General features: G+C 20.7%; 7 protein-coding genes across 7 annotated transcripts; 2 read left to right on the top strand and 5 right to left on the bottom strand.

The window, feature by feature from the left end:
* Positions 1 to 4306: 4306 nt before the first annotated feature.
* Positions 4307 to 8150, top strand: SRAE_2000504300 (DNA repair protein RAD50; the record flags this gene model as incomplete). The annotated part of the gene is made up of 3 exons (XM_024644002.1): positions 4307 to 4426; positions 4469 to 4549; positions 4587 to 8150. The coding sequence occupies 3 exons, from the start codon at positions 4307 to 4309 to the stop codon at positions 8148 to 8150; spliced, it is 3765 nt and encodes a 1254-aa protein (XP_024509607.1).
* Positions 8151 to 8526: 376 nt separating this feature from the next.
* On the bottom strand, positions 8527 to 8962 carry SRAE_2000504200 (Ubiquitin-60S ribosomal protein L40; the record flags this gene model as incomplete). Its single annotated transcript, XM_024644001.1, has 2 exons — positions 8527 to 8774; positions 8824 to 8962. The coding sequence occupies 2 exons, from the start codon at positions 8960 to 8962 to the stop codon at positions 8527 to 8529; spliced, it is 387 nt and encodes a 128-aa protein (XP_024509606.1).
* An 894-nt stretch (positions 8963 to 9856) lies between these two features.
* SRAE_2000504100 (ShKT domain-containing protein) lies at positions 9857 to 10570 on the bottom strand (the record flags this gene model as incomplete). The annotated part of the gene is made up of 1 exon (XM_024644000.1): positions 9857 to 10570. One exon carries the CDS (start codon positions 10568 to 10570, stop codon positions 9857 to 9859), a length of 714 nt encoding a protein of 237 aa, XP_024509605.1.
* Positions 10571 to 11282: 712 nt separating this feature from the next.
* Positions 11283 to 12786, top strand: SRAE_2000504000 (Hypothetical protein; the record flags this gene model as incomplete). The annotated part of the gene is made up of 2 exons (XM_024643999.1): positions 11283 to 12372; positions 12416 to 12786. The coding sequence occupies 2 exons, from the start codon at positions 11283 to 11285 to the stop codon at positions 12784 to 12786; spliced, it is 1461 nt and encodes a 486-aa protein (XP_024509604.1).
* An 87-nt stretch (positions 12787 to 12873) lies between these two features.
* Positions 12874 to 14316, bottom strand: SRAE_2000503900 (Sedoheptulokinase; the record flags this gene model as incomplete). Its single annotated transcript, XM_024643998.1, has 3 exons — positions 12874 to 13118; positions 13164 to 14139; positions 14269 to 14316. 3 exons carry the CDS (start codon positions 14314 to 14316, stop codon positions 12874 to 12876), a joined length of 1269 nt encoding a protein of 422 aa, XP_024509603.1.
* Positions 14317 to 16137: 1821 nt separating this feature from the next.
* On the bottom strand, positions 16138 to 16383 carry SRAE_2000503800 (Hypothetical protein; the record flags this gene model as incomplete). The annotated part of the gene is made up of 1 exon (XM_024643997.1): positions 16138 to 16383. The coding sequence occupies one exon, from the start codon at positions 16381 to 16383 to the stop codon at positions 16138 to 16140; it is 246 nt and encodes an 81-aa protein (XP_024509602.1).
* A 2172-nt stretch (positions 16384 to 18555) lies between these two features.
* SRAE_2000503700 (Prolactin-releasing peptide receptor) lies at positions 18556 to 21258 on the bottom strand (the record flags this gene model as incomplete). The annotated part of the gene is made up of 4 exons (XM_024643995.1): positions 18556 to 18583; positions 18633 to 19076; positions 19984 to 20843; positions 20896 to 21258. The coding sequence occupies 4 exons, from the start codon at positions 21256 to 21258 to the stop codon at positions 18556 to 18558; spliced, it is 1695 nt and encodes a 564-aa protein (XP_024509601.1).
* Between the last annotated feature and the right edge of the window lie 5820 nt (positions 21259 to 27078).

The following is a 27078-nucleotide window of genomic DNA, read 5'->3' as shown; positions in this document are numbered from 1 at the left end:
ATACATTACTTAACTTGAATAAATATAAATCAGCTTCTTCAAAAAATAAAAAGTAGAATGCAATTTTTTTTGTTAACTTAATAAAAATATTATCTGTCATATTAAACAAAAATTATCGAAAATATTTGTATGCACTTAGAAATTTGATTATAAATACATTCAAAAAGTAAATGTAAGGTACATCTGAAAACAACTTTTAGAATCTAGAAAATATTTTTTGAAAAAATTCGTCATCCATAGTGTAAATTTGAGTAATAAAATTTAAAAAATTAGCTTGAATCAGATAATTTTTAGAAATTTATTGTATTTAGTTTTGTTTCCATAAAACTTCCTAAAATTGAGATCTGTAGAAAAATGTATTCTAAAAAAGTTTCAAATATGAAACTCATAGCTCAAGTAAAAGAGCACCGTGAACGTTGAAACTAAATGCATTAACTTTCAAAACATTTTTAATCTTTAGTCTTTGTTGAAAACAGCTTTTAAATTATAATTGTTCTTCAAATACAATTTCTGGTATTTTTACACGCTTAACTTATAGTGATCATTTTTTATATCTAGAAAACATTTGAAGACATACAAGTTGTTTAAAGATAGGTCCTAAGTTGATTAGTAATTGAATCCAAAAATTTGCTTGTCCATATATAAATTTTGAAGCAAGATATAACAAATGACAGAATTTTTTTAAAAATATTTATTGTCCCGACATTTCAATAACAGAGCTGAAACTTGTCAGATTGTCATAAAATAAGTTTCATTAGCTTCCACGTAGAAAATTGGTCTAAAAAAATAGTTTTTGTAAAAGTAACTTTATTACTTTTTAAGATTCATATTTGGTCCAAATATTTCCAACTTGACCTTCAGCATAAGTACTAAAAAAACAACTTTTTTTCGAATTTCGAAATGAAACTATACACATCTGATAGCCCTTGAAAAATCATGAATTTTAAATATAATCAAAGTTATATCAGAAACAAAACTTGAGGAGTTGTGATGAGTCAAAGTTAGAGGCAAAAATGGGGAATATTTTTTAAAAAAATCCGACTTTGTTAATTCAGTTGAAAATATTATAATTAAAACAACTATGCTAGATTAGATTTTTGCGAGAAGTCGATTAAACCTAGTCTCATCCTTGTATCTCTTCTTGATCTCAAGATATAGTAAAAATGTATTTTTAAAAAGTTTTAAGTATGAACCTCATAACTCAAGTAAATGAGCTCTTAGAAACACGAGACTAGATGCGCTAGTCTTCTTGAAACATTTGAGCAATAGTCTTCGTTGAAAATATTTTCTAATATTCAACCGTTCTTGAGATATATTGTTTGGTATTTTTGCGCGCTCAATTTATTGTCATCATTTTTTATATCTTAGCAACTGTTGGAGATATAAAAATAGTTTGAACGTAGACCCTAAATGAAAACTGATTAGTAGTTGATTCCAGAAATTCGTTTGTTAATACCTGTATTTTGAAGCGAGATACAACAAAAGGCGGAAATTTTTTCTAAATATTCATTGTTCCTGACTTTTCAATATCTCACCTGAAAATTATCAGATTACTATGAGATTAGTTTCATTCGATTATTTTTTAAAAATTGGTGTAGAATAACTTGTTTGTGTAAAAATATATTCGATTTTAACTGAGATTCATATTTGGTCAAAATATTTCCAACTTGACCTTCAGCATAAGTACTAAAAAAAACAACTTTTTTTCGAATTTCGAAATGAAACTATACTCATCTGATAGTCCTTGGAAAATCATGAATTTTAAATATAATCAAGGCTATATCAGAAATAAAACTTGAGGAGTTGTGATGAGTCAAAGTTAGAGGCGAAAATGGGGAATATTTTTTGAAAAAATCCGACTTCCATGATGAAATTGAAAATATGAAAATTAAACAACCTATTCTAGATCATTTTTTTGCGAGAAGTCGATTAAACGTAGTCTCATCTTTGTACATCTTCTCGATCTCAAGATATGATGAAAAATGTATCTTGAAAAAGTTTCAAGTATGAATCTCATAACTCAAGTAAATGAGCTCCTAGAAGCATGAGACTAGATGCGCTAGGCTTCTTGAAATATTTGAGCTATAGTCTACGTTGAAAATATTTTCAAAAATTCAACCGTTCCTGAGATGCATTGTCAAATATTTTTGCGCGCTTAATCTATTGTCATCATTTTTTATATCTCGATAACTATTAGAGATATAAAAATGGTATAAACGTAGACTCTATATGAAAACTGATTTGTTGTTGATTCCAGAAATTTTTTTGTTAATACCTATATTTTGAAGCGAGATACAACAAAAGGCGGAAATTTTTTCTAAATATTCATTGTTCCTGACTTTTCAATATCTCACCTGAAAATTATCAGATTACTATGAGATTAGTTTCATTCGATTATTTTTTTAAAATTGGGTTAGAATAACTTGTTTGTGTAAAAATATATTCGATTTTAACTGAGATTCATATTTGGTCCAAATATTTCCAACTTGACCTTCAGCATAAGTACTAAAAAAACAACTTTTTTTCGAATTTCGAAATGAAACTATACTCATCTGATAGCCCTTGAAAAATCATGAATTTTAAATATAATCAAGGCTATATCAGAAACAAAACTTGAGAAGTTATGATGAGTCAAAGTTAGAGGCGAAACTGGGGAATATTTTTTTAAAAAAAACGACTTCTATGATAAAGTTGAAAATATTAAAATTAAACAAACTATTCTAGATCAGATTTTTGTGAGAAGTCGATTAAACCTAGTCTCATCTTTGTACCTCTTCTCAATCTCAAGATATGAGGCAAAATGTATCTTGAAAAAGTTTCAAGTCTGAAACTTATAACTCAAGTATATGAGCACCTAGAAGCATAAGACTAGATGCGCTGGACTTCTTAAGACATTTGAGCTACAGTCTACGTTAAACATTTTTTCTAAATTTCAACCATTCTTGAGATACATTATCTGGTATTTTTGCGCGCTCAATTAATTGTCATCATTTTTTATATCTCAATAACTATTGAAGATATAAAAATGCTTTTAACGTAGACCCTAAATGAAAACTGATTAGTAGTTGATTCCAGAAATTTGTTTGTCAATATCTTAATTTTGAAACAAGATATAGAAAAAGGCGGAAATTTTTTCTAAATATTCATTGTTCATGTCTTTTCAATAACTCAGCTGAAAATTATCAGATTAATATGGGACTAGTTTTATTCGATTTTTCTTTAAAAATTTGGTTTAAATTATTTGTGTCTGTAAAATATCTTCAATATTTACGGAGATTCATCATTGGTCGAAATATCTACTAATTGACTTTCAGCATAAGTACCAAAAAAATAATTTTTTTTTTTAAAATCAAATTATACTCATCTGATATTCCTTCGAAAATAATAAATTTTTAATTTAAACATAACAACTTAATTACAAAAGATTGAGAAGTTGTTGTAAATCAAAATTAGAAGCGAATTTGCATTCAAAAAATAAATGTCAGATATACCTAATGATTATTCTTTTATTTTCAACATGTTTTAAAAAAAGCCATGTATAAACATTTTTGGGTGTACAATGATTGTTGATATTTTGATTGAATATGTATCAAAATATGAATAATATGAATAAAATCTGTTACATTCCACATAGCACAATTTTTTTAATACATTTTAAAAATTTATTATTTTAAAACTTTTATTTTTAAAATGAAGAAAATTATTTTGTTTTATTATCTTATCAAATATTTTTTACTTTTTTAAGCATTCTGATTACCTATTTTAATGGTATTTATTTATAATTTATTGAATAAGTATTAATGAGACAGACTATGTAAACACTTCATATTCGGCTACAGTTAGATCACATATCAATGTTCCTGATTTGTTTTTAACAACTTTTACAACAATTTGTCAATACCAAAGTAAAATAATTTAAATTAATATTTAAAAATTCATTTAATCATATCTATTTGAAATTGTTGAATGGCCAATTTCAAAAGGTAAACTGTATTTAGTTAGCACTTTTTAAATTCCTGTTGACAAAATACTATTTTTAAATAGTTTACCAGGTAACTACTGGATCCTATAACCAACAGATATAAATGCCTTGTAGTCAAATACGTAAATGTCATATAAAATTAAAAAATGATTTTTATAGAAAAAATCACATAATAAAAAATAAAAATCTTATCTGAGAAAGTATTTCTCAAGATATAATTTACATATAAGTGTTTTGTGAAATATATTACCAAAATAAGATAAATTTGTTTTGGAAAGAATAGCTTATATATCATTTTAATTATTTATTAACAATTTTCTAACTATGGTGAATTTAGTTGGTTTGAAAATTCAAGGAATCCGTAGTTTATCTGAAAATTATCATTGTATTCACTTTAACGATACAATTACTTTAATACAAGGTGAAAATGGGTCAGGGAAAACTGTAAGTAAATTAACATACATAAAATATGATGATAATATTTAGACAATTATTGAAGCATTAAATTATGCCACAACTGGTTCACTTCCATCTGGTAAAGTTAATGCTTTCATTCATAATAATACAGTAAGTTTCTTTTACAATATTTTTTAAATTAATTTAGTTAGCACAGAAAAATCGTGTTGATGCTTCCGTACAACTTCAATTTATTAATGTAGAAGGTCTTTTATGTACAATTACTAAACGTATGAATTCCTCTGTTAAAGGTGGAAGAAATTTGACTAAACAAGATGAGTATACATTAACAGTAAAAAATTTAAATGGATCTGAACAAAGCATTTCTTCTAAAGTTTTTGATTTTAATAAAGAAGTGGTTAAACATTTTGGAGTTTCTAAAGCAGTCTTAGAAAATGTAATATTTTGTCATCAAGAAAATTCACAATGGCCATTATCTGAACCAAAAATGTTAAAAAATTATTTTGACTCAATTTTTGAAGTTACAAAATATGTCAAAGCTATGGACCATGTAACAAAGATGACTAAAGACTATGAATCTGAAATTAAATCTATTGACACTGAATTACCTTATTTGGAAAGTGATCGTAATGAACATCTTAGAATGATTGAACAACATAAAGATTTATCAAGAAAACTCGAATATTTGACATCAGAAATATCTTCTACAGATTGTGAAAAAGGCAAATTGAATAAACGTTTACTTGATACACGTAATCATCGTATTCAAGCAGAAGAAGCTGATAAAAAATTAATGTTATTGCGTAATCAACTTTCAATTCTTGAAAAACAAGCTGATGAAATGAAGGATATTTTGGATTATAATGGTTCAACAAAAGAATTGGAAGATGAAATTAATATTATATCATCATCTTGTGAAGTTATATCATCACAACTTGAAAAAAAAAAACTTGAAGAAAAGATAGAAAATATTAACAAACAAATAAAAAATACTGAATTTAAATTGCAAAATTTTCAAGATGAATTAATGAAATATGAAATTGGAAAAAGACAAATGAATGAATTGTTATCTGAGAAAGAGCGTATTAAATGTCAACTTGAAAATGATCTTTCAATAGTAATTAATGAAGATACTGATATTTTAAAAAAAGTGAGAGATATAAAAAACATTTGGGAATGTCAATTTGATGAAGTTATGAGAGATATTAAAACAAGGAATAGTGACAAAAAACGGGTTTTGAACAATTTGAAGAACCAACTTGCTCAATATGAAGAAAACATTTCTTTGAAAAGAGAAGATATTAAAACAAAAAAATTACTAATATCTAAACTTAACAATGATATAATTGAGTTGAAAAAATCACAGTTTCATAGAGATAGATATTCAAATAAAATATCTAAATTAGAACAAGAAATTAAAAATTTTGATGAATCATTTGATGATTCTACATCAATTTTACAACAAATCAACAGTACACAAGAAAGTATCGATATTCTAAAAAATTGGCATAAATTACTATCTGAAAGAGAAGACATTAAATCTAAAATTGACAAAAAAGTTGAAGAAAATGGAAATATGCTTAAAAAAGTTTTTACACGTAAACTACCTTCTGGTAATTCAGCACAAATTTTAGAAAGACATCTTGGTATGGTTGAAAAAAGTCTTGTTAAAAGTAAAGAAAAAAATAGAGAAAAAGACCAAATATGGTCTGAAACTAAACGTGAAATAATTGAATTAACAAGATGTATTAATGCTATAGAAAAAAATTCAACATGTTTATCCAATGATTCAACTAAATCTATGGATACGCAAAATTGCTCAAAAGAAAGACTAGAAGAATTAAATGACATAATTGAAGAAATTGGTTGTAAAAAATGTAGAGAAAATAGTGAATTAACAACAAATTACCATAATTTATTTGAGGCAAGAAAAAATTTCATAGATTATGTTTTTAGTGATAAATTTGTTGAAAATCAATCTGCTTTAAAGCTACCAAGGTTAAAAGAGAAACTCACCGCTAAAAAAGATATTTTTATTAAGTATGAAAATGAAAGAAAAGATATTCAGAATGAGGTAGCAAAGATTAAGGAAAAGTTAACAAATATGAAATGTCTTCAAAGAATTGTTATTGAACTTGATTGTTTAAATACTAGGCTTCAAGAAATAGAAAAAAATATAGCTGAAACTAAAGAAAAGTTTGAAAATATAGGAATGAACGACAGTGGTTTTTCTAATGATTCTTTTGTTATTAACGATATTGATAAACTTTTAAACAATTTTAATGATGAACTAAAACAACTTTATTCTAGTTTAAAAGAAAGTGAAAACGTAAATAAATTGAAATTTGAGCAAATGAAACAATTAGGAAATTTAAAAGAACGATCAGTAACTGTTAATGCAACAAAAGCAATTATTGGAAATTTTAAAGAATTAATAAAAGATCATGAAATTGCAATCAAGGAATATAATGATCACATACTTGCAGTTGAAAGTCAGAAAAATTCTATTGTCAAAGAAATATCAGATCTAGAAAATGAGATAAAAATTATCGAAAATGAATTTGAAATAAAAGAAAAACAAGGAAATAAAAGGTTAAAAGAATTAAATAATTATATTTCACTTTTAACAAATATTAGTGAAAAATTATCTAAATTTGACAATTACACTAGTAAACTTGTTGAATCAACTGCAACACAAATTACCGATTATACTGAAACTCTTAATGGTTTAATAAAACAACGTAATACTTTAGAATTAAAATTATCTGGATTATTTGCTCAACAAAAAAATTTTAAATTACTTGAAGAACAGTTAAGAAAAAGAAAAATAACAAATGAAATTATTGAGACTGAAAATGCAATAGAACAGAGTGAATTAAAATGTTCTAATTTGAAAATTTTAATTAAGAAAGAATCAACACTTGAAAATCAAATACAAAAGTTAGAACTTGAAAATTGTGCTAATCACCAATCACATGATTCCATATTATCTAATATTAGGGAAATTCAACTTACTATAAATAAAAATAAATATGCATCAGCAAGTGATAGATATAAAAAAAAAGCGGTTAGGAAAGTTGTTTTAAAAAAAGCAATTAGAGATTTAGAAAAGTATAAATTAATTCTTGATAAATCTATTATATCATTTCATAACACAAAAATGTCAGAGGTAAATTTAGCTCTTGAAGAATTATGGAAAAGAATATACAAAGGAAATGACATTGAAACTATAAGAATAACTTCAAAAACAAAAGATGACTCTTCTAAAAGAATGAGTTATGATTATATGGTTATGATGGTAGTAGATGGTGTAGAAATGGATATGCGTGATAGATGTAGTTCTGGTCAAAAAATGTTGGCTTGCATCTTAATTCGTGTAGCACTTTCTGAAGTATTTTGCCTTAATTGTCCAATTCTAGCTTTAGATGAACCTACGACAAATTTAGATATTGATAAAGTAGAAAGTATTGCTGAAATGCTTACAGAGTTAGTAAATTATCGTTCAAAAGGTTTACCAATTGTACCAAAAGATGATTGTTGTGTAGAAGAAGTTTTAGAATACGAAAAAGCTTTAGAAACAGCTGAACATAATACATTAAAAAAACATAGAAATTTTCAGCTTATTGTAATTACACATGATGAACATTTGGTATCATTATTACATAGAAATTTCAAACCACAAAATGTATATAGATTAAGTAAAGACGCAAATGGTGTTTCTACCATTAAAGGGCATTCAAGTATTGAATAATATACTAATTATTTTATTTTTATTTATCATTTGTTTATATATATATATTAATAATTAATTTAATTTATATTATAAAAATTTATTACAAACATAATCTAGTATATTTTTAAACTATTATTTTGAAATATAATAAATAAGTTTAAAATTTTTCTGTTTCAATAAAAATACACAGATCACAATAATCTATGATTAAATTAACAACACATAAAATTAACGTAATACGATCTTTTCGATTTTTAATTTTTAAATAATTTAACAAAAAAATCATTAAAGAAAATAAAAATTTCTAAAAAGTAGTTTTTATTTAACAGCCAACAAGAACAATCGACAAAATGGGATTAGTACAAAGAATGTACATCCAGAAAGAAAGCAAAATTTACTTCAACTTCTTTTTTGGGCGTAATTGATTGCTGTGTCCACATTTCTTCTTACGGCAATTAGTTGCACGTGGTGGAAGGCGAGCGTAACATTGACGACAGATTTGCTTCTCACAATTGTATGACTGAGCCAAAGTACGAAGAGATGGTTCAATGATACCACCACGAAGACGGAGAACTAAATGAAGGGTAGATTCTTTTTGAATATTGTAATCAGAAAGAGTACGTCCATCCTCAAGTTGTTTTCCTAAAAAAAATTATTAATTAAATTAGTTAAAATAACACATATTACATACCGGCAAAAATAAGACGTTGTTGGTCTGGTGGGATTCCTTCTTTGTCTTGAATTTTGGCTTTTACATTTTCGATGGTGTCTGATGGCTCGACCTCAAGAGTGATGGTCTTACCAGTAAGAGTCTTAACGAAAATCTGCATTTCGTCTAAAATTTTGAAAATAAAATTAAAAATATTAAAAACAATAAAAACAATAAAAAAAATGAAAATAATTGTATTTTCGATATCTTAATATAAAAAATCATTTAAAAAAATTCATATATTAGTCAAAAAAATATGAATCCATAATAGATAGTAAAATAAAATAAATTATGAAGTCACATTATCCCAAAATTACTGTGCATATGTTCATTGTAAGAGACAGCCATATATTTCAAAACAATGTGGTAGGATATGTCTTCTAAATGTACTCTATCTACAAATAAATTTCTTTGATATTTAGATACCAAATTATATTTCTATTAATTTGAAATAATAAAATAAAAATTTTGATATACTATTACAGTTGATATAACACTAACATGTACCATGTAAACTTTATAATATTAAAGTTAAATCAATCAAAAATAAATTCGTTTAACAGATTTATAACAATTGCAGATTTTTTTTCTGTTTAACATAAATATGCAATTAATGAAACTTCAAAGATTATTGTTAATAAAATATATTAAAGTATAGTTTGACAAAAATATAATTTTTTTATTTTAAAAATTCAAGAAAATTTTTATGACGAAAAGAATACATTGACTAGAAAAACAAAATTTTTTTTTTTTTTAAATTAGTAATTATAAATTGGAATTTTTAACAAAAATAATGAATAGACAAAAAACTCAAAATAAAAAAATTCACCTTTTGTCTTACATTTGGACTAAACAACGTTTTAGAAAGTACTAATTTATTTTTTCAAACAATTTTATAAAACAATTACTATTAACAATAAAATCAAGTTTTATTTTAAAATATTTATATAAAAACTTAAAAAAATGAATTGAATTGGTAAAAAAATATAATTTTTTTAAATTAGGAATAAAATATTTAACAAGAAAATATTTGACAATATATTGTTTTTATATTACAATTTGTTTTATCATTTTTACATTTATCAGTTTTTGGATTATGGACAATCATTGTATTGTTATTCCAGGTACTAGGATCACCACATTTTTTACAAGTTGCAGCACAAACAGATGACATCATATTAATATAAGTAACATCCTGACAATATTTAGCCATCTCTGAACAATTATTTGATAAATCTTTACATATGCTTTTTGTTGATAATGCATTAACAGGTGGTGGAAATGTAACACCACAACTATCACATGTATTTGGACAAATTACTTGATAATGATTTATATTACAAAATTTTTTATATAAATTACAACTTTTTGATAAATCAACACAATCTTTATTATTTTTTGAGCCTATCGTTGAGGATATTGCTACTGTTGTCGTTATATCATCTAATATTGGTGGTGGTGTAAATGCAACAATTGCTTCAATTATATCAATACTAATCATTGTGAGATCAACATTGTCTGAACAACAGGCATAATTATTATTATCAGCATTATATAGACAATATAATGTAACAAGACCTTGAGTACATTTTGAGTATGAAACAGTATCAATAACAACATTAAGACATGAATTATCAATAGTTTTTGAGGGATAATAACAACTTCCAGTGGATGTAGCAAAATTAATATAATTTATTAAAAAAATATAAAAAAATATTTTACCTTGCATACTTCTAATTATATGTCAACCATCTTTAAATTATTTTTATCATTATTTATAAGAAACTTTTCTTATGAATATTCATGAAATATTTATTTAACAAATTGAATATTTATAAAAATAAATAATAAATAACTTTATTATAATATTTTAAATTTATTTTTAATATATATATATATATTTTTTTTTTTTTACAAATATTGTCTATTTAATGATTGATTAGAATGAACTTACAATATTTATCATTTATTAACTAAATCAAATATCGAGTAATATTTTATTAAATTATATTTATTTATTTTTTCACCTGGTTAAATAATAATAGTGAATAAAGAAAATGCCATTATATGTTTCGTTAGGACAAATGATATAACAAATAATAATCACATTTTCTACTATATTTTTAAATGAGTTAAGTATCTATAACTGTTAGTGAGAATTACCCTTAACTTTATCTACTTAATGTTATATGTTTCTTATGATACTTGATCTATGTTAACTGTTGAATAGAAAGGTAAATAAAATATAGATTTTTTATAAAAATTTTTGATACGATGGAATCTTTATTAATCGAAGATTTTTATAATTATTTTTAAGATTCATTAGTACATTAATTTTGTCACTTGTATTTAATCAAATATTTATCTTATAAATTGATTAATTTTTATTTTAACATAATTTATTACTATATGTTAAATTTTTTTTTAGGATATATTTCATTATGTCTATATCTTCAGAAATATCCAATGAATTTGGAGAATGTGAAGAAGAATTTGAAGATACAACTATTGGTTCATCAATATTAGAAGATGAATGTAGTGAGGAGTTTGGTGAAATTGATGATGAAGATGATGACAATAATGAAGATTCATTTAATTCAGAATCAGATACAAAAGTAACTATTAACTTAATTACTCCACATAAAAATGAAATTGCTTTAGAGGAAACAGTAAGTTTATGTTTAATAAATGATGAAGAAAGTATAGATGATGAGTCAATTTTTGATACTGAAGAAGATAAAAGTGAAACATTAAATGAAGTATTAAATTCAAATACTGATAATTATAAATTAATTAATAATAATTCTGATAATAATAAAGAAAATAAAGAAGAATCAAAACAACTATTTTCAAAATATTCAATTTTAAATACGGGAAGTAATGAATGTACAAATAATCAACAAAATAGCAAAAATTTGATTTCAAATAATATTAAAACTAATGAATCACTAAATGTGAATATTGATAAACGTGAGGAAGACATAAATGAAATGAATGATGAAGAAGCAAATGAAGAAGAAGAAGAAGAAGAAGAGGAAGATGAAGAAGAGAATGTTAACTGTGCAAAAAGTAGTATTTCAACTGCTATATTTAATTATATTAGATGGAGCAAAGTAAGTAAAATAGATGAATATGATTATGTATTTCAAAAAAATTCTGATGAAGAGGAGGAAGAAGAATATGACGAAGAATATGATGAAGAAGAAGAAGAGGAAGAAGAAGAAGATGATGATGATGATGATGAAGAAATAGAAGAAGAAAGTTTATCACCTTCTTTCAAAGAAAAATTAAATAAAGATCTCAAAATACCACACAATATAAATATTTTGGAAAAGATAGATAAAACATTAAAAAATACTTTATATAATGATAATAAGTGTGATTATAAAATTGAAATGGAAGCGGTTGATGATGATGTAAAACCAAACATTGATAAAAGATTAAGTGGTAATTCAAAAATAAATCCTGAAAAATGCAATAAAAATGATAATGAAGTGTCGCTAAAAAATTATACTGAAAAAACTGTGAATGGTGGGGGAAAAATTTTTTTTTTTTTTTAAATTTTTTATTTTAGATAATATTGAGGTAAATAATTATAAGGATACTATTGATGTCTCTTATACATTTCCAACATCATTTTTCTCAAATAAAACGTTAAATGAAATTAATAATGACAATGAATGTGATATTTATGATGACTATGACGATTTGCGAAATAGTCTTAAAATTGAAAATGAAATACTTTATGAATTGTTGTTTGGATGGTTAATAAAAAAAATTAAAAAGTTAAAACAAATTGAAGGAGAAGTAGATATAAATTATTTTAAAACATTATTTGGTGAAAAAATGAAAGATATTCAGAAAGACTATCCAAATGCATATGATAAACTTTACACAATATGTATGGAAAAAATTAAAAGCATAATTGCTGATGAAAAATATTAAAAATAAAATTATATATTGTTGAACAAAAATATAATAAGGAACATTTGATGTTTAATAATTATAATAAATTAAAATATATTTTATTATTTAAAAATTATTAGAAAAAATAACTTCATCAAATACTGCACTCCCTAATGATGAATCAATTGAAATACTATTAGGATATAAATCTTTTAATTCCAAAATACTTTGATTTTTATAAAAATTCATTATCAAATTTTTAAATAAAGGAGTATTAGCTTTTCCAATTAAAATCATTTTTGAAATACCCATTGAAAATAATGTTGTTGTTGATATAATATTATGCATATTTTCAACTATTTTATATGCAACTGAAGAAAATATATTATTAATTGAAGTATTTTCTTTTAACCCACAAACAACTAATCCATTGTGTAAATGTTTATCTTGGACAATCTCATTAGATCTCTCTTCTAAAAATAATTTTTCAAATGATAAACTATTTGTTTTTAGTTGATTGATATTAGGTTGTATATTTAACAATTTTTCCCAACAAACTTTTTCTTTTATTTTCTGTTTTTCATCATCATCTAAAGATACTATATCAAAGTACAAATTACAAATTAAATTAACAATTTTTTCCAGTGTATTTCCTCCATTCATTAATGCACCTGTCCAAGCAGAAAAATTTGGTATAAATTTATTTCTTATCAATAAATTATTTTTTTGTAAATTTTTAACATTATCTAAAGTATCAGGTAAAATAAATGATATTTGAGCAGATGTTCCTATAATAATAAATAATACTGGTGTTTTTATAGAAACAATACTTAATGATGCTTGTAAATCTCCAAGACTAGCTTTTATTTGAATATCATTTGGTATACCAAATATTGAAAAAGTTTCAGTTGTTTTTCCTATTAAATAATTTGCCTCAATTACTTTTGGTAAAGTTATAATATCATTAAAAAAATTATTAGGAAATATTTTTGATAAAATTTCTAAATCAAAATTATTTTTTATTTCATTAAATAAACCCCAACTAACTGCATTTTGGTCTGTTATAAATGTTTCATCAAAATTATTTTTTAAATAACAACAAATAAAATCCATTATTGTACCACATCTATTAAATTCTTTAACATAATCTAATTTATATTTTGTAAGCCATAATAATGTTGCTAAACCATATCCTTTTGAAATTTTTAAATGTTCACCTATTTGTTTTTTAATTTCTAATATAAAATTTTCATCACATCTCTCATCCATCCATGTTATAAGGTTAGAATATTTTTCTACTTTTCGTGTTATTGAAGAATTCCATAACATTATCCCATGCATCTGCCCAGATATTCTCAATGACATAATATTATTAGATTGAGTGGGTAAATTCTTTAAAAGAAAAATAAGTGTTTCTAAAATTTTTAATGGATCTTGTTCGTGATATGTATTTGGAAGATTACATATTTCTGAATCATGTATTTTGGAGGAAGAAAAATTAATATTATTAATAGTATCTACTAGACAAATTTTGATAGATGTTGTACCTATATCAATACCAAGACTCATATTTAAAAATTGTATCAATATCAATACTTATAGAAAATAATTTTTTAATTTAAAATATTGTATATTTTATATAAATATATTAAAAATATATAATTATTACAAAAGTAATATATTAGATCAATCAATTTGAACATACATATATATAAATATATATATTATAATAACAGTGAGATCATACCAATATTACAATTAATTATTAAACTTTTATCATGTATTCCCTATGATAATATTTTTTATTTGAATTATACGTACATATTAATTTTTATCTTTATTACATTTTTCTTTCATTTATTATATGTCAAAAATTATTAAATTCTAAATTCAATGAATAATAGATGAAAATTTTTGATGTTGTAGATTTAATTATCACAATTGATTTATATAAAAAAATTGCTTTAACTAACAATAAATATTAAATATGACAAATAAAATTAATATTTTTTTAACTTAATAACACAATAACTTATAATATTACATCCCTTATTATTATTTAAAACTTAAATATCTCAATGAAATTGTCATATTGTCTAACTTTTACTGATGGTTTTTGGTATTTATTGATATGACATAAAAAGAAGTAGAAAATTTATATATTTTGTCAATAGAAAATTCTAAATGATTACTATTTTGTTATGATAATTTTCCAACTTTTGATTGATATATTTTTCAAAAGTTAAAGATAATGTAATATTTTTTTAAAGATATATCATTTTGGTTTTTTTTAATTGTAAAAATATTTTTATCTAAACATATATGATTGATTAAAAGTAAAAATTCTTTTATAATATAATCTAAATAAACTTTTTTTTTTTTATAAATATTAATCAAATAGATAAAGTATTTTTGATTTGATAATTTTTTATTTTATTTTTATCAGAAATACAAAAATTTCAGTCAAACTTTGAATAAGATAAAATATTTTTTTTCAGAACATATTTTTCTTTTATAAATAATATTTTTTTTTAATATTGATATTAAAAAATCTGGTATTTTGATATTGTCTAAAAATGTATAATTATTTTCCAATCTGACTTCACAATTGTGATTTATTTTTAGATAAACATTCTTATTAAATATAATATAATTTTTATCCTCAATAGTAACTTTTTATATCTTCATTTGTTTTTTTTTACCTAGTTTTGTATAAAAATAATTAATTATAAAAATATATCATAATTACTTAAAAATATATTTTTTAAAAAATGTGACTGTTTGGTTATTCAATGCTTGGTTTTTACATTTAAATGTACTTTTAAAATAAAGAATTTTTCTACAAAATTAAATTCATTTAAGGAAATAATTAAGCATAAACATAATAACATAAATTTATACATTTTAAAAATTATTATTTAATTTTTAATTTGTCTAAACATTTTTTCATTAGTAATACAAGCAAAGTTATGTCTTTTTAAAAGATCATTTTCAAAATTATAAAAATTTCAAGTGCATCAAATTGATCATCTAATAAAAACATATAAAAATACATGATTTTGGTTGTGTGAAGAATATATAGAATGAATATCTGTTGTCTATTTAAAAAATTTTAACATTGATATATATAAAAAATATCTAAGTCATTATGACTAATAAGTTTTTAATAAAATATAATACAAAAATTTATGAATAAAAAAGTGGGAGAGAAAAAATAGTAAGATAGTTTTCAAGAAGCTTTTTATAATTTATTTAAATTTAAAAAAAGTTAAAAACTATCAAATATTATAAACAATTTGATAACATTTCTTTTTTAACTAAATACATTTATAACAATATTTATACTCTCTTCAATAACATAAAGAGATTTGATTGATTTTTTGAAAAAATTTATTTATAAAAAATTCTTTCTTTACTATTAAGTTTTAAAATAATACTTTTTATGAAAAGAGCTTGATTTGGTTTAAAAATTGTACTATATTTTTGAATATGTCCAAATTTATTAGCATTGAAAAGTATATCAATAACACAAGTAAGAAATTTAATAAAATTAGTTTTAGTTGAAGTCATTTTATTAAAGTCAAGTTTTGCCTTACACTCAATACTTCTTGCTGTTAATTCTACATGTTTGGCCATATGATAATAATAAGATTTATTAAGAAGAAAGTTTGAAAGACTACAGCTAACATTTAAAAATTGTACCACCAAAAGTTGAATTTTTCTCAAAACAAATTGTTTCCACTCCATGTTAAGAAGCTTCAATGGGAACAACAAAACCTCTTGGACCATCACCAATAACAACTATGTCAACATCTATAATAATTTATATAATAATTTAAAATTACTCTGGGATTTTACTATAATGTTAATGTTTAATTTTATAAAAAAAAAAATATAAATTATTAATAAAAGGGTATTCTAAGAGGATAAGTCTCAACGAATATTTTTTTCTTCCATATTATTTTAATTTATTCATTTTCAATAGGAATAATTTATGAAAAACGTTAATCCTATTAAGTATATATTTATAATGATGTCTTGGTAACTGTAGATAAATTTGAACATGGTAAAACTGTTAATTGAAGAAAAATAAGATTTAAAAAAGAAATATTCTTATACTTTTGGTGGTAGTATTGAAGTTGAAAAAAGATAAGATATGGTGTGTGTAATGAATCTTCAACACGTCATATTTTTTTATTAAAATTACATGTGTGAAAGATACTAGTTTTAAAGGTAAACAATATTCAAAATAATATCTCTTGGTTACATGTAAATCAAAAAAAATGAATCTTTAGAAGGTAAAAATTTTCTATCCCAATAATCTACAATTTGTTGTTTTACATGTAACAAAATTGTAAGTGTAGATTTTTTTCATCATATTTATTGAATTTAAAATTTTAACAATAAATGCTTGTAAGAAAAAAAAAAGAAAATATCATAATAAGTTTAAAAAAAAAGATTTTATATTTTAAAAATACTTTATTTGATTTTGCAAAATGAGAAAAAAAAATTGTTACAAAATTAGTAAAAATGACAATATGTAGTCACTTATATTTTGCACTTATATTTTATGCAAAAATATACACTTCATTCTTAGTGAAGTAGTAGTTGTATTTTTACATTAACTACAAAGCTTAATCTTATACAAAATGTAGTGTAGCATTTTAATATGAAATGTGTCTTGTATTTTTTTTATAAAATGTAACGGTTGAAATGAAATGATTTGATTTTGTGCGTAAAAAAATTAACATAATTTATTTGATATTCTTTATATCTAATTTTCTTTATAATTTATAACCTTTTAGTATTTATGACTTTCTTAGTAGATAATTTAAAAAAAATTTATTAATCAAATGATTTCTATTTTTGACAGGTGTAAAAATAATTGAAATTTTTATGATTAAATTAAATAATAAATTTTTAATTTAAATATACCATGGTTTCTGATAATAAAGTATTTTAAATTTCTTTTAATTATTAAACTTAAAATAAATTAACATAAATAAAATATTTTTTTTTAGGCATACAAAAATTATTAATAATTTATTAATTTTCATAAGTAAATAAAGTATTGAAAACTGTTCTTTTCAATAAAAAAAAAATAAACAAAATTATTTTATTTATTATTAACTTTAGGATATCATTAAAATATCTCTTATAAGATCGTAAAATTTGTTTTTTTACACTATCTTTAATGAAATCTCCTGTTTCAAAAGAATAATATATCAAATACTTAATCAAATTGTTTTTTTAAAAATAACCCTTTTTATCTTTTATTAAGCATATAATATATCAAAATCTAACAATAACAATTTTTTTAACTTCATTATAATTTTGTTTTAAAAAGTTTTTTTGTTGTGACTAATAAACAAATACCACTTTTTTTTTCAATTTTAATCATACATCAAAATCAAGAGCATGGCAAACAAAAAAAAATGTTTATGTCTTTTTTTTTAGCAAATAATTCAAACAAATAAGATAATAAATATTTAACATAATATATATTTTTATTTTTTATAGGAAAAAAAATAAAAATAATATTTAAAAAAATTTTTATAACAATATGAGTTAATTAAACAAAAATAAGATTATGTCTACCATCAATAATTTTTATTTAGCATTTAATAACATAAAAATAATACTATAAAAGTGTAAAAGTCTAAAGGCACATTTTGTTAATAATGGAATACATGATTCTTTTAATTTAACAAAAAATGTAATATTAAAATTATTAAAAAAGTAATTTAAAATTAAAAGTCTTTAAATTACAATGTTATTTATAAAATTCTATAAAAAAAAATTTTTTATTTAAAGAACAGTATCTGATGGTTCATATCTAAAAAAAATGTTTTATATTAATTTATATATATTATCATTTTATTTACCTTAAAACAGAATCAGAATGGACTAATTGCAGGTTTTCATTATCATTACTTTCTTCAGATTCATTAACATCACTATAATCAGATATAACAACTTGAGGAATTTGTGAAACATTTTTTCGACTTAAATCACTTTTTTCTTTATCTTTTTCTTCCAATATATTTTCTTCATCTTCTTTTAAAGTATCTAAATTGGTAAATTGAATTTCTTGAAATTTATTTATAGAAGGAGTTTGATTTGTATCAGGAAGAGAAAAATATTGTGTTGATGGAATATTTTTTATATTATTTGAAACAATCTTTTTATTATGTGAAAGATGATTTGATACAATAAAAGCATCCATTTTACTAGTAATAGAATTTGGTATAATTCTTTGTAATGTTGATGTAAGATTTTTGTAAAATAATTCTCCTCTTGAATATTTATTTGATGGTGTTAATGTTATTCTATAAAAAAAAATAATATTTATATAATTAAGAAGATTTTTTATTAAAAAAATATTTGTTAGATAAGGTAAAAATTTATTTATAATAAGTATATGAAAAAGTAAAACTACATGTTTTAGTTTTTACTAAATCTTTGGAGATTTAAATATTTTAGCACACAAATAATAATTTGGAAGATGAATATATTATAAAATTGTTTTAAAACAAATTAAATTTATAAATAATAAATCTTAATAGAAGTTGAAGACATTTTAAAATAAAAATTATATAAAATAGAAAAGATATATTATCTTCCTTATCTTTTCTATGTTATTATATTAACTTAGTTAAATAAATACTATAATAGTATGCAGAATATTAAAATAAACTCAATATTCAATTTACATTTTTTTCTTACGTCAAAAAATAAAATAAACAATTATTAATATTTATATAATATATAATACTAAGTAAAGTAAGTATAAAAATCTTATATTATAAAAGTTTCTTTACCAATTTTATATTAAATTCTTTTTAAAAAGTTTATCTATTTTAACTTTGATTTTTTTTTATTACTATAGTGCTTGCCGTCATAATAAAATATTTTGCAATTCAAATTCTAAATTATCTTAAAAAAAAACATTTTTACTACTATAAAATATTCATTATTTTATATTATTAAAAAAAAAATATATATATATAGATAGATTTGTATAACTTTAAATATTTTAGAAGCTATTTTAATTACACTAAAATACAAAAAATACTAATTAAACTATTCCTAAACAAATCTATATTATTTAAATTTAGATAATTGATAATATATATATATATAAATATAAATATATATATATATATATATATATATATATATATATGTATATACATATTTGTTTATTTATTTTTAATTTTTAAATAGTTTTCTTACTGTACACTTATTTCATCTGTCAAATGGCTTTCTTCATTTTTATCAAAATTTATATTTAAAGACTTTTGTTCTAGATGGCAGTTATCGTTAATTACATTATTGCAATTGACATATGTTTTTACTTTTGCATTTACACCACCTTTTTGCCTCAATGATCCTCGTGTTTCTTTTTTCTTTAAAAATGCAAGTTTACGATGAATACATGCTGGCATTAAGTCTATAAATGCTGCTCTTAATTGATAATTTAATGCTGCATATAACAATGGATTCCATATTGTTGAAGTCATAGCAATACAATGCATTACAATTCCAAAAAAATAACCTTGTTCACTAATAAATTTTGGTACTTGATTAAAATCTCTTAATATATTAAAAACAACATTTGGAAGATATGATAATATAAATGCAACAACCATACCAATAAACATTCTATTTGTTCTTGCTTTTCTTTTAACAGCAACTCTTTCTTGATCTGTCTCCCAACCATTTTTATTTTTTGCTTTTTTAAGTAATAAACTTTGATTTAATCTTAATGATATTAATGTATAACATATAATAATTATTGTTAATGGTATTACAAACTGTACAGCATAAATAAGAACAGAATAATACATACGAAAACTATCTTTATCATCACCCCAATTTTCATCACAAAATTCTCCACAAATATTTGAAATTACTTGAATTTCACTATGATATGCACTTGGTAAAGAAAATATTATACCAGCAGCTACATTACAAAAAATCCATATAAATGCTTGACTTTGATTTATTGGAGTTTTCATTGGATAACGTATTAAAATTAAGCGATCTATTGATATGGCAGTAAGTGTTAATGTTGAGAATATAATTGACATTCCCTTAAATTATTATATAATTTAATACTTTTTTTTTTAAAAAAAGAAAACTTACACCTAAAGTATTAAAAATCATACATCCATGTCTTCCAAAATACCAATTTTTTGCAAAAGCAGTAAATGGAGTAACAGTTGCTGAAATAGTTGAAACAACCATATCTGAACAACTAAGTGACATAATAAAATAATTTGGAACTGTTTGTAAAGATTTTGTTCTTATTACAGCAAGAACTACACATAAATTTCCAACAATACCCAAACTTATAATTATAGAATATATAACAGCAAAAATAAACCATACAGAATAATAAGTAGACCAGTCATTTGACGTTTGTCTTACGTACTCATTAAGTGTTGTACAATTCCCGAAGGAATAAATTTCTCCAGGAGAATCATAATAATCCACCACTTCAACCATTTAAAACTTTATAAATGTATTGAAGCAAAAATATATTTAAATATAGTATTTTTTTTTTTTATTTTCATTAAAAAAAAATCTATATTTAAAATATTTATAATGCAGTGATTCAAAGAAATAAAAATTAAATCTTAAAAAAAAAAAAATTTATATATATATATAGATAAATACATAGGAGTTATTTATAATAATACAAAAAAAATATATATATATGTATAATACATAAAAAAAAAATAATAATAATGATTCAATTAGTCTGAATTATTTGTCTCTCTAATAATATATATTAACAAAATTATAAATTTATTTTAAAAAATATACTTAAAACTAATGTTGTACATTATAATATAAGATATAAAAATTATATCTTATTTTAATATTAATATAAAAATTGTTGCCTTATACTTCACTTTGTGTATAATTATAAATTAATTAAGAAATGTAAAATAACTTTTAGTAAAAACTATTGTTAATAAGCTTTATTTTTATTTCATTTAAAATGAAATTTATTAAAATAAATAAAGTAAAATTGAATTTCCAAATATTTATTGGATATAAAAAATGGCATTCAAACAGGGAATAATAAGATGTAAAATTGATTCTAAGTTATTCTTTTATCTCATAGTTATATATATATATTTATTTTTTTTTTTTTACTTGATATCTTAAATAAATTTTACAGTTAGGTAAGCAAACTAAAATTTTTTTTAAGAAATATAATCTAAATGTATGTTAAGCATAAACTTTGACATAAGCGGTTAACATAATAATACTGAAACCTTGATGATTAATGAATACCAGAATAAATTATTTATTTTGGTAATTTTGTATGTACTTTTTTTTTTCTATTATTATTGTTTTTTAAAATATTTAAAAATCAACTATATTTATAATATATTATAAAGAATGTTGTTTACATAATTTTCCTTTATCATACTATTTTTTTTCATTAAAATCCTCAAAACCTATTTTTTTTTTAAATTTAAATATAAAAAAAAATGTAAAAATTGGCGCATTTGAAAATGTTTAAAAAAAATAATTTAAAACTAGACTTTTAAATAATATACTTTGCCATAATATTTTGACACATGTTTACAACTTCATTTACACAATTTTGTAAAGAAAATGTTGATTTATGTTAAACTATATTTAAAAAAATAATTTTAATTAAAAATTATTATTCTTGTAAAAGTACATAGTTAAAATAGATACACTTTTTAAATATTTTTTTTTTAAATTATTATTTTTAAATAATAAAAAAAAGTAAAAAATATAATTATTTTCTATTAAAATATTTTATCAATTAAAATTATTTAAAATAATACTTTAATAAAAACAAACCAATGTCTAATTTAATAATAAAAATTTCTAATAAACACAAATATTAATTAATATATTGTAAACTTTTTAACCATAAATCTTAATATTTCTATTCTATTGTAATACATAAATTCTATACCATAAATATAACATTTATTAAAAACAATTCATTAACTTATAAAAAAAAAAAGAAAATCTTAAAAATATTTTTTAGAAACTAGTTAAAATTGTGTTTGCATTATATATTATAGCTATTTATATATAAAGTAGTATAAATTAAAAAATAACAACATTTATCAGAAATTATCAGGAAGAAACAATTAAGACTTTTACTAATTGTTTCTTTCACTAAGAAAAACTAAAATATAAAGAAAAGGGAATAAGAAACTACTTTATTTATGTGTTCAAAAAATTTTAAACTAAAAAGTATTATTTTCAAATTAATAATTAAATTAGTTACATAAAAAGTAATCTTTCTTTTTAGAAAAAAAAGAAAAAGAAAAAAAAACATTATAAATTTTTGTTTGTTTAAAAGTATTTGAAAAAAAAATTAGTTATCCAAATTAATTATCATAAAAAATAAAGCATTAAAACTTTTTATAATTTATATGATCAGTAATAGTTTTTCTTTTCTTTCTTAAAGTTTATAATACTACATAAAAAATGTAAATAATAAATTGTAAACAACGAGTAAATATTAAATATAATTTTTATTGTTATTTTAAATATGTTTTTCTTGTTACAGTATAACTATATTCCTACTTATATATTATACATGTTTTCATGGAAAATATGACAGTCGTCACTCAGATTTAATAAAAAAGGATATACATATATCTTATAATATAAATTTTCATTTATAATTCATTTTTTATTTTATATTTTTTTTCTTTAGATTTATAGTACATATGATATATTTTTAACAATTATATATTTAAAATAACTTTTGACTATAATATTATATAAAAAAATTTTTTTATTTAAACAACAATGTGTAGCTTCACAAATACATATAACAGTTTATTCAAAAAAAAAATGAAAACATATTTTAAATGTTATGAAGTTTAAAATTTTTACTTCCAAAACAATATTCAATGTTGCAAGTGTTTAAAAACAAGTATACAATAAATAATTATCATAAACTTTTACAATTACTCAAAATAAAGTAAGTGAAAAATATTATTTTTTTTTAAAATGTAACTTATCAAAAAAAGTACAATTTTACATATATTATATAAAGGAAAATAATCATATATTAAAAAAAAATACTTTTCAACTTGTAAATAAGCGCTTTGGTGTTATAATCATGATTATAAAATCAGTACTTTATTAAAATAATACTTCAAATGAAATTTAAAATAACAAAATAAATAAATTTTTTATATATGAAAAAAAATGAGAAAGAATTTAATAATTCAAAAAAGTTTATTCACAAAATTAATATTGTGATAAATTTAAAAAATGACTAGATATCAATTAAAAAAAAAACGATAACTTTTAGAAATGTTCCTTAATCATTAAAAAAAAAAATAAATTGCATATTTTTATGTTTGAAGTATCGAAGATTTGAATGTGTAATAGGATTATAAAGTTTGACGTTAAATTAACATCATTTTCTATTTAATGTGCAAAAAATTTGATGGTATTTTACATTATATTAATATTGTCATATTAACTGTTAACTAAATTGTAGTTTAAAGAAAATAAAAGTTTACCTAACATATTTTTTAACAACATTACTTAGTCTGGAAATTTTTTTTTTTATATTTCAATAAATTTATAAAAAAAATTATTATTTCATTAAAAGTTATAATGATAATTTCTTGTAATTTGTTAGAAATTGTTTAAAAAAATGGTCTATAATTTAATTCAAAAAAAAAATTGGTTTTTACTATATATATATATATATATATTCATATATATACATATATAAAATATTACAATGTTTAATACAATTTTAATAGACCAAAATAAGATAATGAAAATAGTCTTTTTTCATTGTCAAAGTTTGTTACGTAACAAGAGACGTTTAAATAAGATTCTGTAATTAACTGAAGAGGATAAAACTTAGGCATATAACAGTGTAGTTAGGAAATAACTATAAATAAAATTTTACGTGGTACATTTTTACTAACAGACTATCTTCAATATGTATGTACTTTGCAGTGGAAAAGAAGATAAAATATATGATGTAATTTAAAGAATATATATATATATATATATACAATTATTTTTAAATTAATAAATGTTATTTTTACATTAATATTTAATTATTTACATGTGATGTTTTAATAATCTTATTTTAAAGCATATTTATCTAATTATTATATTAATATAATTAAACACTTTTTTTTATTTAAATTTAAATAAAACTATTTAAAAAGTTAGTCTAATAATATTATATTAACATATAATTATATTTTTTTAAAGGTTTATATTTGAAATAAAAAAAAAAAATAAATGATTTATTAAAAATATTAAGTATTATTATTATTAAATATGATTGTTTTAACATGTTGTAATACATGGACTATTTAGTAGAATATAAAATTTAATTATTTTTTTTATCAATATATTGCAAAAGATTTTACAATTTGGTAGAAAAGTTATGCATTAAGAAAAAGATTTAAAAAGGATTTTTTGTTGATATCAAGCTACACCAGTAAGATTAATGAGTTTTACCATTTAGAGATGTCTCTTTCAAAGATTGAAACTAGAATTGCATAAATAGGGGCTTTGACAAAATATGGAAATTTAGAAGTTTTATGTTTGAAGCATTTTAATATTTGACATTTAAAAATTTAGTATAATCATCATTTCATTAATATTTTAATTTTTCAGCATAATTAAATAGGATATGAAAGAAAAAAAATAAATATATAGTATTATATAAATATAGAAAAGAACTTAATTAGTGATTTTTCTATAAATTTTAACCCCACATTTTATTTAAACAAACGTCCATAAAGACATATTAAAGTCAAAATTGTCCTAATCTTTCAAAAATAAAAATGACGAAATTGAAGGAAATTAAGAATATCAAGTCAATATAGTTGAAATTTATAAATATTTTTAAAATAATAAATATTCAGGAATAAATAAAAGAAAAAAGTATATATATTTAAAAATTAAAGATGTACAATATATATATATAAATAATATCCTTTATTGGTGTTAACTTTTCTATTGATATATGATACATTTTTGAAGAATAATATGATCGTTTTTAGGGAAATATTCAATTTCTACTAAGTAAATCTAATCATACTAAAGATAGATAAACTTTTTTATACCAAAAAATTTTTTACTTTCAAAATTTTAGAATAATCAAATTCTTTATATTAAGTTTTCAGATTTTTAAAACAAATTTAGTTAATACAAATTTAAAATTTTACTATTATGCAAATGTATTTTAGCTTTTATCATCTTTCTTAAAATAACAATCCATTTACTTAAGTTTTAATTTTCTCAAAAATATTTAACAATTATACTTTCAATAGATTGTACCAAAAAAGCTTTTGTTTTGTGTATTTCTATTTATGTATAATAATTTCCTTATTATTATTTTTAACTAGTTGAATATATAAATATGTATTAGAATATAAATTATTTGTTTAATATTAAGTACAGTTAATTAAATTTCAAACAACACTTATTATATTATAATATTTTTTAAAAAAAAATTAACAAATTATATTAAAATAATTAATTTAAATTTATATTATTGAAAAATTTTTTTTTCTTACTTAAATATATAAACATTTTAACAAAATTTTTGGTATACAAAATAAATATTATATAATAAAAATTAGTTGTTATCATAAATAAATAATAAAATAAGTAAACAGTTTTAAATTTTATGAAAAAAAAAAATTATATACCTTTGTATACGTAAATTTTATGGCTATTTAATTCTTTCTCATAAATATTTATAGTATTGAGTGCCTTAATAATTTAATCACAAAAAGTAGTTATTGTTTATTATTGTTAATCTATAAAACTTTTTTTTTTTTTTTAAAATATAAAACAAGCTCGCTTAGTTACATATATGCTTTTTAGGAATAAATTTTACTTTATTTTAATTGTAATGAGTTAATAAACTTTATTATATTTCTTATAATTTATTCAACAACAAAATATAATTAAAAATTTTAAAAGATATAATTAAAAATAAAAGATAAAAATTTATAAAAGTTATAATATATAGACATACATATAAAAGTTAATTATTTTAAAAATTTTAAAAAGTAAATCCCTAATTTAAACTTTTATTTTTTACATTCTTTTAAATTGTTCCAAAAAATTTGGTAACTTAAATTAGAGTTATTTTTTTGGCAAAATTTAAATTTTTAATATAAACAGGAAAGTTTGTTTACTAAGAAATAAAAGTATTTTAAATAGTAAAGTTATAAATTAAGAAATAAGAAATAAGCTAAATAATATCTATAAAGATTTGAAATTAAAGTTATAATTTGAAATAATAATTATTTAATTCTTTTT

The sequence above is a fragment of the Strongyloides ratti genome (genome assembly GCF_001040885.1).
Source record: "Strongyloides ratti genome assembly S_ratti_ED321, chromosome : 2".
NCBI classification, from domain to species: domain Eukaryota; kingdom Metazoa; phylum Nematoda; class Chromadorea; order Rhabditida; family Strongyloididae; genus Strongyloides; species Strongyloides ratti.
The sequence above is the reverse complement of the archived record's forward strand: the minus strand, read 5'-3'. Positions and strand labels throughout refer to the sequence as shown.